At 43.2% G+C, this 16,504-nt stretch overlaps 1 protein-coding gene across 5 annotated transcripts in view; it reads left to right on the top strand.

Moving 5' to 3' along the window:
* The first annotated feature begins 884 nt into the window (after positions 1–884).
* The window catches only part of ASB9 (ankyrin repeat and SOCS box containing 9), a 31,545-nt gene continuing 15,925 nt past the window's right edge, over positions 885–16,504 (top strand). For 3 of the 5 annotated variants that reach the window (XM_036839159.1, XM_036839156.1, XM_036839157.1), the window contains exons 1-2: positions 887–1,233; positions 8,718–8,797. In XM_036839159.1, coding sequence (XP_036695054.1) covers positions 1,140–1,233; positions 8,718–8,797 — 174 coding nt within the window. In that variant the 5' untranslated portion in view covers positions 887–1,139. Of the gene's footprint in view, positions 1,234–8,717; positions 8,798–16,504 lie in introns of all 5 variants that reach the window. The other 2 variants (XM_036839158.1, XM_036839160.1) reach the window with 2 other exon arrangements.

Below are 16,504 nucleotides of genomic sequence, written 5' to 3'. Positions count from 1 at the left end.
GCTCGAACCCGTGTCCCCTGCATTAGCAGGCAGATTCTCAACCACTGCGCCACCAGGGAAACCCCAAGGCTGTATCTTTGGCATTAAAAATAATCTGTAATTATTTCATAGCCAGGCTATGCTTGAGAATAACTCAGAGACTTCCTGAATAGGGAAGAAAAATCCCTTTCTACCTGGAAGAGAGGAGCTGGGTGCGGGGAGGAGGGGGGAGTGCGTGGGTGGCCATCAGCCTGAACCAGCACTAAGTGGTGCGGGGAAACGGGGTTTATCTGAAAACACACAGACAAAACCCCAAATGTTTTGTAAAGGCAAATAGGCGGAACCTTCACAAAGTAAAACTTTTTATAACTAATCATTGAAAGACAGCAGCTCTCCTCCAGCGCTCCCTGCCGCCCAGCAATCCATTTTTTTTTTTGCGATAGCAACCCTGAATTATTTTGGAGGAGGGTGAGCAGGACATTTAGTGCAACCCTGGCAGTCAGAGGAAGAAAATAGAAGTTCTTTCCAAACGTGCATTTTTGTAACATATAGAGAATTTTTCCTATAAGAAACTCCCAGAAAAATTGAAACCACATGTGCAGATGGCCAGGGCGTGCTGTGTAAGTTGCTGTGCAAGCAGTTCAGCAGGGCTGCAGCAAAACCAGCTTTCTCAGCTCCTGGGTTCTGGGGCTTGTCTCAACAACAAGAAACCCCCAAACAACAACCGGATCCCAGCAGGGGGAACAATGTTGCAGCAGACCAGTGGTTTCCTCCCCGCCCCCACACACCCCAACCCTGGGCTCTCCCAAAGTTACATACTGTGTTTCCTTCCTGATGAACCTCAAGGCTTCCTCCCTGATTGGTCTCAGTTTTGGAAAGGACGTGACATCAGCAACTTTGCAGACCTGGGGCTGGGGGGCTGCTGTGGGCTTTGGGCAGCCTCTAGCCAGTTAGGTGGAGAGAGAGAGTGTGTGTGCGTGTGTCTGTCTGACCACAGGTAGTACTCAGATTACCCTGCCCTGTTCTGTTCTTTGCCATCTGACCAGGACGGTGCTGCTCAGCCAGTCACAGCCCTGGAATTTCCCAGGAGCTGGGGGAGCATGGAATTTGGACTTTTCCTGAACAACTGAAGCGGAGCTTGCCCAGCCCAGGAGAGCACCATGGATGGTGAACCACGGGGCAGCAACGGCAGCAAGCCCCCGAGGCTGGGAGACTCTCCGGACGTCAGGCTCCTTTCCAACCCATTGATGGGGGGTGAGTCTAGGGGCTGTGGAGTCAGCCTGCTGGGGAGGTTGGTTAACGTGCTTAGGAGAGAAGAGAGAAAAGGGTGGGGCAATTTCAGTGACTCCATCTGAGATGTGGCCACGGGGCAGTAACTGGACAGATGTCCACAGCTTGCTGGGATCTGTCTTTCACACGGTTGTTCAAAAATGTGTACACCTCTTTCTGCAGGGTCCTGTGGACCATACCAAGTCAGTGATCACCATTTACGCTCCAGGAAAAACTTCAGCTGCAAAGAATTATTCTTTGTGGGTCAAATGTATCATTTACATTACAGTTATTTCTAAATGGGAACATCTTTATTGCTAAAACATTTATTAAAAGGTCTTAGGTGTTTGGCATTTGGGTGGGGCTGGGTTTATAAATGATTGATTCACTTTAAAAGGAGCCTTTTAAACTTTGGGGAAGTGTCGTACAGGTATGATTCTCACCTGTCTGTGGTATCTTTGCTAATGTATAGAGCCTCATGCCTCCGGGCAACTGTCATTTCCTGTGAGCACTTAGCAGGTACCTGCTGACTGAAAGGATTCTGAAAAAATGGGTCTGGGCATTAGAGGAGAGATGATTATATTCAGCACCCTGGGAGGCTGCCCATAACGCTTGGCGGTCCAAGGGACAAAAAGCAGGGACCCTGCAGTCAGCTAGGACTTACTACTCTCCTACTGTTTAGGTGTTGAAGGGGGAAAAGACAGAAGAAATAAAATACAAAATGCCTTCTCTCTGGCTCATTGAGCAGACAAGACTGCTCATTTAATCCTTCGTTTATCCACTTTGGCTCGTAAAATGAGCAGAGCCCTCAACAGCGAGTAGGATTTGGATCTCCAGAGGCAGACCTGGATTCATCAGAGATATTGAGCATGAACTTGGAGCAGCAGGAGGCAGAGTGGCACCAAATATAACTTTAAAAAATGGATTTGATAAATACATTTTTAAAGCAGCAAACCAATCAATATGGGGAAGAATCAGTAATGTGGTTGACTTCTCCATGATTATTTTAGTGCCGAGTAGTTTTCTGTTTATTTTTATTTCCGCCTGAGAGAGGGGCGCCAGCCGCTTTTCGCCGTTTAGGGCTTCTAAAGGTCCTAATCCGACCCTGGTTAGGGCTGGCTGGGTGGGCGGCGGCGGCGGCCAGGCATATATTGGGCTGGCCAAAAAGTTCGCTCGGGCCTTTCCACACGATCTTACGGAAAAACCTAAACGAACAGTTTTGGCCCACCCAGTATACAGCGGACAGTCACAACTGGAGTGCAGTGTCTTGGCCAGTCTAGTGAGAACAAGTTTGGAGAGATGGAACCCGAAAATGAAGCTTCAGAAGCTATAAGTGGAGGAGTTTAGCCTTCACGAGCCGGGCAGCTGGGAGCCACTGTTGGTTCTGGAGTGGAGACTTGGCCGTAATGAAGACTGTAAGTAATTAATCTGATAGCCACATTCAGGATGGATTGTGGCGAATTTACGAGATAGTCTTGCACTAATCCACTGCTTCTCAAGCTCGGATACATCAGCATCACCTGGATGGATTGTTAAAATGCAGCTGGCTGGGCCCCACCCCTTCTGATGCTGGGTCTGGGCGAGGCCTGGGCATCTGTATAACAAGCTCCCAGGTGATGCTGATGGTGCCGGTTGGGGACCACACTTTGAGAACCACTGCATGAAGCCGACATCTGGATCAAGCTTCAGAAATGACAGAGAAAGGGAAAATATGGGTGATAATTTCAGAGGAAAGAGAAATCAAGCTATGTTGCCTGATTAAATATTGGGGCTAAAGGAGAGAAGGTGGCCAAAGCTGCAAAGTTTTCAAATGTCAGATTGGAGGGCTAGACAAGAGAGAAGTTGGGAAGGGGAGCTGGCTTGGGGGCAGAGTGAGGGAGGGAGGAGAAGGACTTCTGTTTTGAACATGAAAGTGCCCAGGGCCCAGCATGATGGCGTGGGACACCGGCTGGGGAATGAATACGGGTTGGGAATCAGACCTCAGGCTGTTCTGCAGAGGGGCTGGGCTGAAATCCTGGAGAAGGGGACATTGTCTGGTGGCTGATTTATGAGAGCCAAGGATGGAGCCCTGGGACAGGCCTCCAGTTGAGGACATAGGACCAGTAAGTTGGACAGAGAAACAGGAAGAGACTCAGATGCTGTCATTTCACAGGGACTAAAGGAAGAGAAGTTTTCCAAGAAGCAGAAGTCACAAGGGTGGGTGCCAGGACCCTACTGCTCTCCCAACTCCTTCTTCTCTACATCTGACCCGCAACTCCTGCATCCTTCCTTCCACCCGGCCGAGCCACTGACCCCATAGAGCCCTCGCAGGCTTTCTGCCCCTCCTTACCCAAGTGGAGGCTCTCTCTCCCTACTGTGTGTCAGTCCTGCCCCTTGGGCAGAACCTCACTGATAGCTGGATTGCATTTGTTTATGCTTCAGGAGGCTTGCCCTTGGTGAAGTGTGGAATGTGAAACACTCAGAGTGTTGTTTCCGGATGGCCCTGACAGGAAACTCAGCTCAGGTGAAGCATATCCCCTGGCACAGGGCCAGGGCAAGGGGCAAGCCAGGGCCCAGGTGTGGTTGCTCTTGGGGGACTTTGCTGCTCCCACCTGCACTTACAGGCTTTTCTTTGCCTCCCTCTTCGGAGGAAGGGAGGAAAGGGTATGACGATGGCAACCAACTCTTTATAGAGATTTAATTCTTGACTCTTCTGCCCCAGGAGCAGGAAAAGAATGTCTTTTTTTTTCCTGAAAATACCTTGTTATGGATTGAATTGTGTCTCCCCCCCCCCCAAAAGACAGGCTGAAGTCCTAACCCCCAGTACCTCAGGATGCCACCTGATTGGAAATAGAGTCATTGCAGGTGTAATTAGTTAAGATGAGGTCCTAGTGGAGTAGGAGGGGCCCTTAATTCAATGACTGGTTCTTATAAGAAGAGGAGAAGAGGCACACAGGGAGAATGCCATGCGATGACAGAGGCAGAGATTGGAAAGATGCATCTGATAAGCCAAGAAACAGCAAAGATGGACACCCACCACCAGCAGAGGTAAGGAAGGATTCGTCCCTAGAGGCTTTGGAAAGAGCCTGGCCCCGAGGACACCTCCATTTCAGACTTCTAGCCTTCAGAACTCTGAGACAATGAACTTCTACTGTTTTCAGCCACCCAGATTGTGGTACTTTGTTATGGCAGCCCTGGGAAACTAATTCACACCTAGTCAGAGAAACTTTGGAAAATAAATTGAAGGATAAACTCACAATCTCCCCGTAATCGCACTGAGCAGGTAATCACCATTCTTGTTTTTAGTGTCTCTCCTTCAGGTTTTTGCCTGCAGGCTCACACCTGTAGGGAGATTTTCTTCCTCACAAAATTGAGCCCACCCTGTAGGGAGTATTCACATTTAAACAGAAGACAGGCAAGAACAGGCATGGAAAGGAAATCATTTCATTCTCTTAGGGTGGATTTTTAGAAGTGGAGAAAGAATTGCAGTAGACAGGACCAATGTGCCCAACAGTTGCCTCAATGGACCTTTCTATTTGTCTGTTTGCGACCGTGAGCCTCTGTTTCTCTTCCTCCTTTTTTGATTTGTCCTGGAATCCAACCAAGGTCCACTATAATTGTGCACACTGTACCCAGATCCTCTTTCCAGTGTTGGAGAGGATCTCCACTGAACCCACCCCATCACGTCCCAAAGACTGAAAGCAAGTGTTCCAACACTCTCAGAGCAACCCAACCTCTCTTCTCCCCTCCTTGACCTTGCAAAATGTTTCCCAGGAGGAATAGATTGATGCTACTCCCAGCATCTGCTGCAGGCTCTCGGAGCTTCGTGAATAGCTCTTTGCAGAATGTACCAATTAGTGCATTTAAAATCTCTTCTGAAATAATGGAAATTTAAAAACTCATTCCAGAAATTTCAGTAAAAATGAAACGGCACCCTTCCTAATGTGCTGCAGGGTTTGATGGAGACTCAGTTTAAAAGAAAGGTAAGTTGAATGGCACCGATTGGAGGACTTGTGGGGTCGTTTCCTTAGGAGAGCCCCCTGCCCCATGTTAACCATGAGCTACACTAATGGATCTGTGGCATTGCCCGTGACCCCCATTTGGCATCTGTTTCTTGGCAGTACAACCAATGGATCTTGGTTCAAAAAGTACTGCAGAAGAATCCTTAACATGTACCAAGCGCTTGGATGATGTGTTGTATAGATATAATGGCCCTTGAGTTTCAAAGACTTCATTGGGGTCAGTGGAGAAGGGCATGTGACCTTGAGTTTTCCCTTCATCCATAGCCTCCTTCTATGAGCAGCGTCCATGTTCTGGCAGGAACAGGTCCCCTTTCCTGCCCTCCAGTTGTCAGCAGGAAGGCAGGCAAAGCTGCTTTGGGGTTTAATTGCTCATGTGTTGAGCTTGTAGCTCACTGCCTGCTTGTGATGTGGGCTCTGGAAACCCTGGAGAAACATCTCCTGGATATCTCGTCAATGTTTTCAAGAGCCAAAGAGGGTGTGTGGATTAATCCATGTTGCAAATTATGGCGTTCGCTAAATGAGCTATATATAAAGTTCATGCTCTCAGTGCTAGAAAAATGTCAACCTTTCACAATTTAAAGTCTTTAGATAATCACTCAAGTGTTCAGAGACCAGCTGAGGCTCAAGTCTTTGTATAAATTTGAGATGACTTTTGGCTTTAGAAGCACCTAAGGTTTTCTTCTGGCCTGGAGTAGTGGTAAGCTATGATATATTCACCAAATCCTAGTCTGAAAGGGCTTTAAATTAGGAAGGGAAGTCTCATACTGCTGATGGAATATAAAGTGGTACAGCTGCTTTGGAAAATAGTCTGGCAGTTTCTCAAAAGGCTAAACACTGGGTTACCATGTCATACAGCAATTCCACTCCTAGGTGTCTACCCAAGAGAACTGAAGACATACATCCACTCAAATTTGTACACGCAAATCAGAGCAGCATTATTAATAACAGCCAAGAAGTGGAAACGCCACAAATGTCTATGAACTTTTTGGTCTATCTATACAAATATTTGGCCATAAAAAGGAATGAAATACTGATACATACTACAATGTGGAGGAACCTTGAAACATTACACTCAGTGAAAGAAGCCAGTCACGAAGGACCACATATTGTATGATTCCATTTGTGTGAAAAGTCCAGAATAGGCAAATCCATAGAGATGGAAAGTAGATCAATGGTTGCCAGGGGTTGGGGGAAGTGGAAATGGGGGGGGGGTGACAGCTGATGGGCAAGGGGTTTCTTTCTGGGATGATGAAAATGTTCTAAAATTGATTGTGATGATGGATGTACAACTGTGAAATCTACTGAAAACCATTGAGTTGTACACTTGAAAGAGGGAATTGTGTAGTATGTGAATGATAAATCATTAAAGCTGGTAGATAGATGGGTAGCCGCCCACCACGTGTCCCGGGACAATATCCTATGCTTCTCGAAGACATAGACCATCTCTGCTTTGTAAATACTATGTCCTAATGCATGAGTGCAAAAACCTCAGGTAGTCTTTTTTTTTTTTTTTCTCTCTTGGAGAAGTACATAATTCTTTATTTACTCTAAATAGAAGGAGTCATGTTTCCATGATGAATGTACACAAAGCAAAGCCCATTTTGGTCTACACTCGATAAGATAATTGCGTCACTTTTATGAAATCTAAACAGAGTTACAACTTAGGGCCCACATTACCTGCCTTGCTGTCAGCTCTAATTATCTGAGGTAGCTCTCACAAAGGTTGAGTGTGGCAGCGATATTTCTGGGCAGCTGAGCACTTGGCAGGAAAAAATGGCTTAATCATCACACACATGATTTTCAAGACCTTTCTCAACGTTTGGCTCTTCTCACTCAGGATTTCGTGTGGATGGTATTGTGCCTTAGCACCAACAGGGCAGAATCAGTTGTCCTTTTAATTCTAATTTGGAGATCGATCTTCCATAGCTGCTGTTTGGATTGTAGGCTCCAAGCCCTAGAAGCAGCAGTATTTTTCCTGAAAGCACTAGGGTCCTCAGAGAATACTGTGAGGACACTAATTTTCTATTGAGCGTCAGGTTTTGGAGGTTAGGAAAAGCCATTTCACTGAAGGTACCTCGAGCATGCTGGTGAGCCCAGAAGGGAAGCCTTGGATGGGCAGCGTGTAGGCAGGCTCATTCAGCTTGCTCTTCTCTATTCAATGCCTCATGAATCCATCTGGAAGGATGGTAATTTGCTCACTGGGACAGATTTTCTGGGACACTGATAGCTCCAGGTGGCAGGCCCACGTCGGCCAACACGTGTTAAGTCCAAAGTGTTCTAGCCTCCTCCTTGATGGGCTGGCGTTGGCCAGGCTTTAGAAACTTACCCCGGTTCTCCAGGTCTTCTGGGCTTTTAGGAGATACCAGTTTGTTTACAAGGCATGACTGGTATCGGACCATCCTGCCTCGTTTGTGTGTAGTGTGTTTACTTGAGCAGGCAGAGCTGGAGCTGCAGCTCAGACCAGCCTCCTCACGTTCTGACTTCCTGCCTTTGTTCTAGAAACCAGACGCAGCTGGAGATGAGAAAAATTCAGGTCTGCACCGCAATCAGTTGGCATCCAGTCAGTTAGAAAGAGAGGAAAGCATTTAACGTGTTGGGATGGGTTTTACAAGCTTCCTTCCTAAGAAAGTGTATTCTTTCCAAATGGTTGGAGAATACATTTGCTAGTTTTTAAATAGCAGTGACTGTGGGGTCTAATCAAGACTCTCTGGTTATTGTTAGGGCAGGATAATAATAGTAGCTAATAGGGGTTGAGCCATAGGTAAGAATATTGCTGTCCTGACTTTACAGAGAAGGAAACTGAAGCTCGGGGTCTGCCCAGGGACCCACAGCTCAGAAGAAGTCAAGCGGGTCTGAATTCACAGCTTTCTCTTAATCACATTGGCGCATTGCTTTTGGGGGTAAATCACGTCCCTGTTACAAGGTCAGACTGAGCTCTGATTTGTGCTTGATATTGGGACAGGAGGTAATCCATAAATATGGTTTTGTTTAGATTTGATTCCAAACCTAATGGCGTATGTAATGACATGATTACTACTATTAGTGTATGGCACTGTTTGCTGAGATGCCAGAGTTTGTATTTCACGCAGGAAACTAGACTGGCAACCACCGCTTAACGCACTAATGCTGGTAATTAGCGAAGCTCTCATTTAACTAAATGGACCATTTGCCTTTGAAACCAGCGTCTAAATGGAAGTACAGTAATCTGTCATCCCAGTCTACCACTTTGTCCTCACTTTGGACACTGGCTGTAGTTATTTCTTTAGCTTAGCTAGACACTTCAAATAAACGGTGTTCAAAAAGCATCTATAGAGGGGAGAAGTTCTGAAGTCCTGATGGAGTTTTGGTTGATTGACTCCAATGTCTCCCTCCAGTAAGACCGGTTAGACGCTTATTGATGGGCAAGGATGAGCCTCTGGGTCTAAAGCGCATTAGCAGGATATAACCTGCTCCGCCCTTTCCATGCAGATACTGAGTCTGATTGGTCCCCTGTGCATGAAGCAGCCACTCATGGACGTCTGCTGGCTTTGAGGAACCTCATCAGCCAGGTAAGTAACTTCTTGGGGGAAAAAACGATGAATATTAAGCACATTCTACTGCTCACCACATCGAGAAAAAGATATCACAGTCTGATATTAAGATATAAATTTCCTCTTTAGCAGAATGAGATGAATCCTGTCCTTCTTTATCTGGAGGCTGGCATAATACTAGAGTTTGGTACAATTCTACGCACAGAATAGATTCTATACTAAATATCTATTGAGTGAATAGCGGGCAAATTAGTGCATTCAAGTTGCTGTCACTTTATTCAATAGACTATGTTCTTGAAAATTATCGTGTAAAACAGTGGTTTTCAGCTGAGGCAGTTTTGCCCCAAAGGGGACATTTGACAATGTCTGGAGACATTTTTGGTTGTCACAACTGGGAGCAGGAGTAGGGATGGAGTGGGGTGGTGGTGATATTGGCATCTAGTAGCTAGAGACCAAGGAAGTTATTAAACATCTGACACTGCACAGGACGGCTCTCCACATTAAAACATTATCCAGCCCTGAACGTCAGTAGTGCTGAAAGAGGTTGAAAACCCCTCATGTAAAATAAATGCTTGAAAATGTCTTTTAAAATATGACATCGTATAATTTCAAAGACTTGTTCAGTTCTGTTGAATCTCCAGTGGAAATGGCTCTGCCCAGTTTGATATCAGTTTCTCTGCTCCTTGGGTGTCATTTCAAATACACATTAATTTGAGTTTTGATGGTTTGAAATTATTGGCAACTTAAGCAAAGGCGCTTTTAAGAAAGCAGTTTCAATCGCCATTCAAAATTCCAGTAAAGTTTTATTCATAGTGTTCTGTTCTCTGAAGAGGCAATATGGACCTTTTAGGTTAGAAGCTCTTGGCCCTTTCATGGACCCCTTTGATAGTCTGGCAAAGTCTACGGACCCCTTCTCAGACTAATGTTTTAAATGCATAAAACACAATATAGAGGAACTCTATAAACAAGTGTGTGACATAGTAATATATGAACTTCTTTATTAATGCATTCAATAAGAAGATTTAGTGATGATTCTAATTACTACCATACTTTCTAAGTAGGATGAATGTATATTTTGAGATATTTTAGATATCTGCAATATTCGTACTGTAATTAAAAATATCTGAGTTTCCTCTCTGTGATAGTCCTATATACTGCTGTTACTACTGTGGTTTGTGGTCTAAATTCACAATCAAAAGACATGATAAATTTCAGGTGGTAGTTCGTGGAAATGTGCTTTGAAAAAATTCCAATTTCACGGACCTATATAGACTAAGAAATCCTCCCATGAGAAAACAGTTTCTAAAGACGATTTTCAGACTACTCTAAGCCACTATCTTAAGCTGTTTTTGGTAGCAGCAGCCTCTTATAAATAGAAATACAGATAGTAACATGTAACTCTAGCTAAATGAAGTTAAGCTGCTTCTCAGATAAAATGAAACATTTACTTTTCTTTGATAGGGTGAAAAATGATCATTGCAGCTTTTATATATGCCTTATTAAATTGGACTGATATTCATTTATGTTTAGTGTTTACGTGTTTGCTGAATATCAGCTGGAATCATGTCTTTACCTAAGCTCTTTTGCATTATTTAAGCAAGTTATTTTCTTGGAACCTCAATTTCTGCCTTTATAAAATGAGTGTTCGAATACCTACCTGTATTAGTCAGATCTTGCTGTGTAACAAAACACCCCAAACTCAGTGGCATAGTACAATTAACATTTATTTCTTGCTAATGAGACTTTGGATCAGCTGATCTGGACTGAGCTTGGCTCCAAGCTGTGGGTTGGCTACAGCTCTGCTGCACACGCCTCCCACCCTTATTTCACCAGCAGCTACCTGAGGAATTTTCTCCTCGTGGCAAAAGGCTGAAGCATAGCAGGGCAAGCTCAACCATGAAAGAATACTTCCAGTCTGCTTATGTCACATCTGCTAACACCCCATTGGTCAGAGCAAGTCAGATGACCAAGTCCAAATTCAAGGATCAAGGAAGTATTGATACATTTTGTCAACTATGAGGTCATGGCAAGGGTGTGAATGTATTACACTGCTACAGGAGAGTGAAGAATTGAGACCAAAAATTCAATCTATTATGTTACCTTATATGAGTTTGAGAGAATGAACTAAGGTGACATTGTGTAAATTACCTGCTCCAGTTACTCCTCATAAATGAGGAGTATCTATTTTCTTATTACAATCTACATAGCGCTTCAGGTAATCAAAGCATACTGAAAAACCCTCCTGCTAAACTAAACAAACATATTTTAGTAAGGGGAGTAAGACCAAACATTCAAATGGCTATAACAAAGAGAAAAGAAAATTGCAAAAAATAACTCTCACTTGGTCCAAGAAGGGAGAAACTGAAACTGTAACTAATTATTCTTTACCGTGACTTCACATTAAAATAATGTGAGATTTAAAAAAAAAATAACAGTACCCGGGCTTCACTGTAGATATTCTGATTTAGCCTAGGGCAGGCTTCATGCATTGGTATTTTTTAAGCTCCTGTAGGACCAGTACGTTCAGGAATTTTTTTTTAATTATTTATTTTATTTATTTCTAGCTGCGTTGGGTCTTCATTGCTGTGCACAGGCTTTCTCTAGTTGCGGCGAGCGGGGGCTACTCTTTGTTGAGGCGCGCGGGCTTCTCCTTGCGGTGGCTTCTCTTGTTGCGGAGCAGGGGCTCCAGGCACGCAGGCTCAGTAGTTGTGGCTCACGGGCTTAGTTGCTCTGCGGCATGTGGGATCTTCCCAGATCAGGGCTTGAACCCGTGTCCCCTGCAATGGCAGGCAGATTCTTAACCAGTGCGCCACCAGGGAAGCCGAGGAATTTTTTTAAAAAGGCCATTTTGACAGTGGAGAAAGAGAAGGGCATTTGACATGAAAGAGAAATAGTATGTGGAAAGGAACAAAAAGACTGATAGGTTGGATTTCATTAAAGTTAAGGACTTGTTCATCAAAGGTAGTATTTTTGAAAGCAATAAGTCAAGCCACACATGAGAAAATATTTGTGCTATATATATATCTGACAAAGAACTCATATTCCTAGCCTAAAATCAATACAAAAAAGATTGGCAACCTAACAGAAAAATCAGCAAGAGACTTGGACTGGCACTTCATAAAAGGGGATATTCAGATGTTCAATAAATATATCAAACTGTGCTAATAGTAACTGGAGTAATTTAAATTATGATTAAGAAATTATATTACCAGTTCCTCCCATGAGAAAGACTAAATTTGGAAAGACAGAAAACACCAAGTGTCAGCAAGAGTGTGGAGCAACTGGAGCTCTCATACATTGCTGGTGGGAGTATAAATTTGTATAAACCACTTTGGGAAATTGTTAAGGAATATCTACTAAAGCTAAAAATATCTCTACGCTACAACCCCACAGTTTCATTTCTAGGTTTATATGCAACAGATATGTATACGCGTGTTCATCAAAAGACACGTACAGGTATATTCATAGCAGCCTTATTCATAACAGCAAAAAAAAAAGTCCTTGAAAACAACCTAAGCGTCCATCAAAAGTAAGATGGATACATATATTTTGGTATATTACTCAGTGGAACCCTATACAGCAATGAAAATGGATGAATGGATGAATCTGAAAAACAGGTAAGTGAAAGTAGCTGAGCAAACACAAAAATACATACTTCATGGTTCAATTAATATAACGTTCAAAACCAAGGAAAACGGTTCTATGATGTTAGAAGTCAGTATTCTGGATGCCTTTGCCAATGAGAGGTGGGTAGTAATTTGGGTAGGACATACATAGGTTTCTGGTAATTTTTTTTTCTTTCTCCCTTTACCTGTACAATGGTTACGCAGATAGATTTTCTTTGTGATAATTCACTGAGGTTTACATTAAGGATTTATGAACCTTTCTTTATATCTGTTGCACTTCAGTAGTAATATATTTTTTAAAAAGCAATGACAATTTGTTAGGCCAGCAGGAAGCAATTAAGGCATCCCTTGGGCATTTTGTGACCTTAATTTGGTGCACATTAGGATCCCCTTGGGCTGGCATTGGGTAGGGGTTCCTAAAAATGCTGATGCCTGAATTCAACTACCTTTTTTTTTTTTTTTTAATGAATCTCAAAGACATTCTTCATTCTAAGTGAAGCAAGCCAGACTCAGATTTTATATACTATATGATGCCATTTGTATGTCATTCTGGAAGAGACAAAAATATAAGAACTTACTAAAATCAAGACCAGGTGATAATGAAGATAAGATAGATGAATGAAACAGAATAGAGAGGCCAGAAAAAAAACCACATATGGCCAAGGTCACAAATATTTTCTTCTAAAAGTTTTCTAATTTTACATTTTACATTTATGTCTATAATCCATTTTGTTAAATTTTGTACAAGGTGTGAGGTGTTGGTCAAGATTCATGTTTTTGTTGTATATTGATGTCCCTTTGTTCTGGCACTGTTGCTAAAAAGTCTAACCTTTTTCTATTTAATTGCCTTTGCATCTCTGTCAATTACCTTTGATTGTTCTGCAGTTGCTCTGAGATGCAGCCTGGGTATCCGGCCTTTTTTTTTTTTAAAGCTCCCCTGGAGATTTGAATGCACAACTCTATAAGCCTTCCGAGTAAAGTCCCACTGCATGCAGGGGATAAGGACTGGCTTTTCTGTTTCTTGAATAAAACTTTTTATGCTGCTCCCTGCAATCTTTAAAGAGCTAAGCCACTATCAGGGTGTGGATACTAGGAAAGATCCTGAGCCTTCTGAAACATCAGAACTTTAGAATGTGGCAGCTCATTGAAGGCTAAGTAATAAAGAATAAAAAGAAATCTCAGCTAATAACTGCCTAGAAGTTACCGAGTGCTAAGCATTTTGCATACATCATTTTTTAGTCTTCATAACAATCTGTAGGGTAGGTGAAATTGTCCCCATTTTACAGATGGAAATTGAGGCTTCAAGAGGGAAGTAGCTGGCCCAAGGTCACACTGCTTGTTAGGTGATGGTGCCAGCATTTGAACTCGGGAATCACTCTGCTATCCTCTGTCTGAGGTCTTAATCCTAGGTATGAAACGAAGATAGTGGTGCCATTCAGAGAATCAGGTCCGGTAAGACAAGGAGCTCCTTTCAGGGGAGCTTGGTTGGCAAAGGCTGAATTTATGTCGTGAGCTGGGTCTCTGGGTGGTTATGTCTTAGCAGGGAATTAGAAACATGTACTGGGGATGGAGATTTAGATTTTTTATTTTTTAAAATAAATTTGTTTATTTATTTATTTATTTATGGCTGCATTGGGTCTTTGTTGCAGTGCACGGGCTTCTCATTGTGGTGGCTTCTCCTGTTGCAGAGTGTGGGCTCTAGGTGCACGGGCTTCAGTAGTTGTGGCACACAGGATTAGTTGCTCCGTGGCATGTGGGATCTTCCCAGACCAGGACTCAAACCCGTGTCCCCTGCATTGGCAGGCGGATTCTTAACCACTGTGCCACCAGGGAAGTCCCGAGATTTAAATTTGAAAGCCATATATAATATATAAAGAGTATTGAGAGAAAAAGAAAAGGATTTGAGAGCAAATCCTGGAGGAAATGCCTGCATTAGGAGATGTAAGGATGAAAAGGACAGAGTTAGTGAAAGAGACAGAAAAAAAGGCAGTCAGAGGTCGGAAATAATTCCAGGTAGAACTCTGTTTTAGAAGCCAGGGGAGAGGTTTCACGAGGTCAGGATGAACATGTGGCAAATTTAGAGGTGGAAGGAGGTGGGGGACAGAGCAGTGCAAACTGGTTTCCGGAAGTCACTGGTGGTCTTTAAAAGCAGTGTCAGCAGGATTGTGTTGGTAGAAAATGAGAGAAGGGGTAAAAGTAGAGACAATGGGGATAGACTATTTTCAAAAAAAAAAAAAAAAAAGGAGGGGGCGCAAAGGGAAGAAGCACATGGATGGATGCTTGGCGGAGGGTCAGGACTGAGGGATGGGGAGACTTTGAAAGCAAAAAGAAAGTGTATCTCAAGAGAGCAGGGGACGCATGTGAGAAGGTGGATGAAGGAATGTCACGGGTGTGGCGGGAGCTGGGGGGGCCCAGGTGCAGTCACGGGCTATTGGAGTACGCTCATATATTTCTTCCTCAAAGAAAGGAGCAATGGGAGAAAAGAAGACTGGAGGAATGCAGAGAGATTTTAGGGGCGGGGAGAAAGGGAATGTAAGAAGTTCTCACATCAAATGGCTTTGACCTCCTTGGTAAAGTAGGAAGGAAGTGATGTGTTCTGATGAACGTGAGTACGATAGGTGTTCATGATCTTCTTTTCTGCTGAGTGTAGAGAAGGAAGTGATAACTGTGGGCAGGACAAAGGATAAAGCCTCAGCTTCTTGTAGTCAGTTGGTTCAGCCTGGGTAGGCATATGATTTGGGGCTGGGACAGAAAGTTGCCAGGTACTAAGCACTGTGTCACCCATGGGTGCCCTGATATTGTACAACCCCAAGGACCCATCAGAAAGAGCTTCTGACTATAGGCTGAGATTAGGGGACAGACAATTGATGATAGAACAATTAAAGATAAGCTATTCATTTTTTTAACTGAGAACCCACTGTAGACTGGACCCACTCTGAAGTAATGGGTTAAAATTTACCTTATAATAGTATATGATTCAGCCTTGTCAATAATTCAAACAAATTGCCACAGTTCATTTAAAGTCAAACTTGTACCTGTAAATACAGTCCTCAGTTTGCAAAGGGTAACTTAATTTAAAGGAACTTCGTTGTAATGTGAATATGTAATGAGTGGTGAACACTTTTGTACTGTGAATAATTCCTTTTTTACATTTTCATCTACCTGGATTTATGTATAAGCACCTAAATGATGATTTAGAAATGGCAGTGGTGACTGCAGTTAACAGAACACAGTAAAGAATTCCTTTAAAGGACAGTCTTCTTTCATCTCAGGATCTGTCGCACAGAGAAAAATGCAGTTAACATTTTGCTGTGAATTTCTTGTGTACTCTAGTAGTGTGTGGGGAAGAGATTGGACAAATATAGAACATTGAGAGTGGGGAGAAAAAGGATTTGAGAACAGATCTTTGAGGGGATGCCTCTAATCAAATAATAGTGACAATAATAAAACAGCAGATGCCACACTGTGAAGTCCATGGGCAGTGCTTGTGAAGGGAATAAATGCTATAACTCAAATTCTTCTCGAGTCAGAGGGTCAGTAAGCATTTATTGAATACAGATGGAATTTGAGGTTATGAAGGAAGGGAAGATACAGTCCTATCCCTCCCTGCGCACAGCAGAGCAGGGATGACAAAGTAGTATAAAGGATATTGGAATTTCTCACTTTTAAGCAGGTGATTTTGAGTCTCCCAGAACCCCTTTGCAGACCCACCTAAAAAGGCTCTGGGTTTGAGATCCTGTAGACTCAGGTGTATGTCCAGGTGTATATCAAAACGCATGAGCTTGCCAGTCAGAGGGTAAAAGTCCAAAGGACAGCATGACTAGGGGGTTGACTCGTAAATGCCCACAGAAGTAGAAGAATGTATGTTAGGAATGATGGTGAGTGAAGTAATCTATTGGAATGGTTTTAGGCAAATTTAAACTATTCTGGGAAGAAAAGGTATAATATATTACCAAGATGTTAATTAAACTATCCATGCTCTTAATTGACATGCCCTAAGGAAAAGAACTTTTATTGTACCTGATTTCTTCCTGTTAGGGATAGATAATATATTCCAAGATCAGGGGGGGTCTGTGGAGCCTCTCCTGGAGTTCTTTGA

This window comes from Balaenoptera musculus, chromosome X, assembly GCF_009873245.2.
Source record: "Balaenoptera musculus isolate JJ_BM4_2016_0621 chromosome X, mBalMus1.pri.v3, whole genome shotgun sequence".
Taxonomy (NCBI): domain Eukaryota; kingdom Metazoa; phylum Chordata; class Mammalia; order Artiodactyla; family Balaenopteridae; genus Balaenoptera; species Balaenoptera musculus.
The sequence above is the reverse complement of the archived record's forward strand: the minus strand, read 5'-3'. Positions and strand labels throughout refer to the sequence as shown.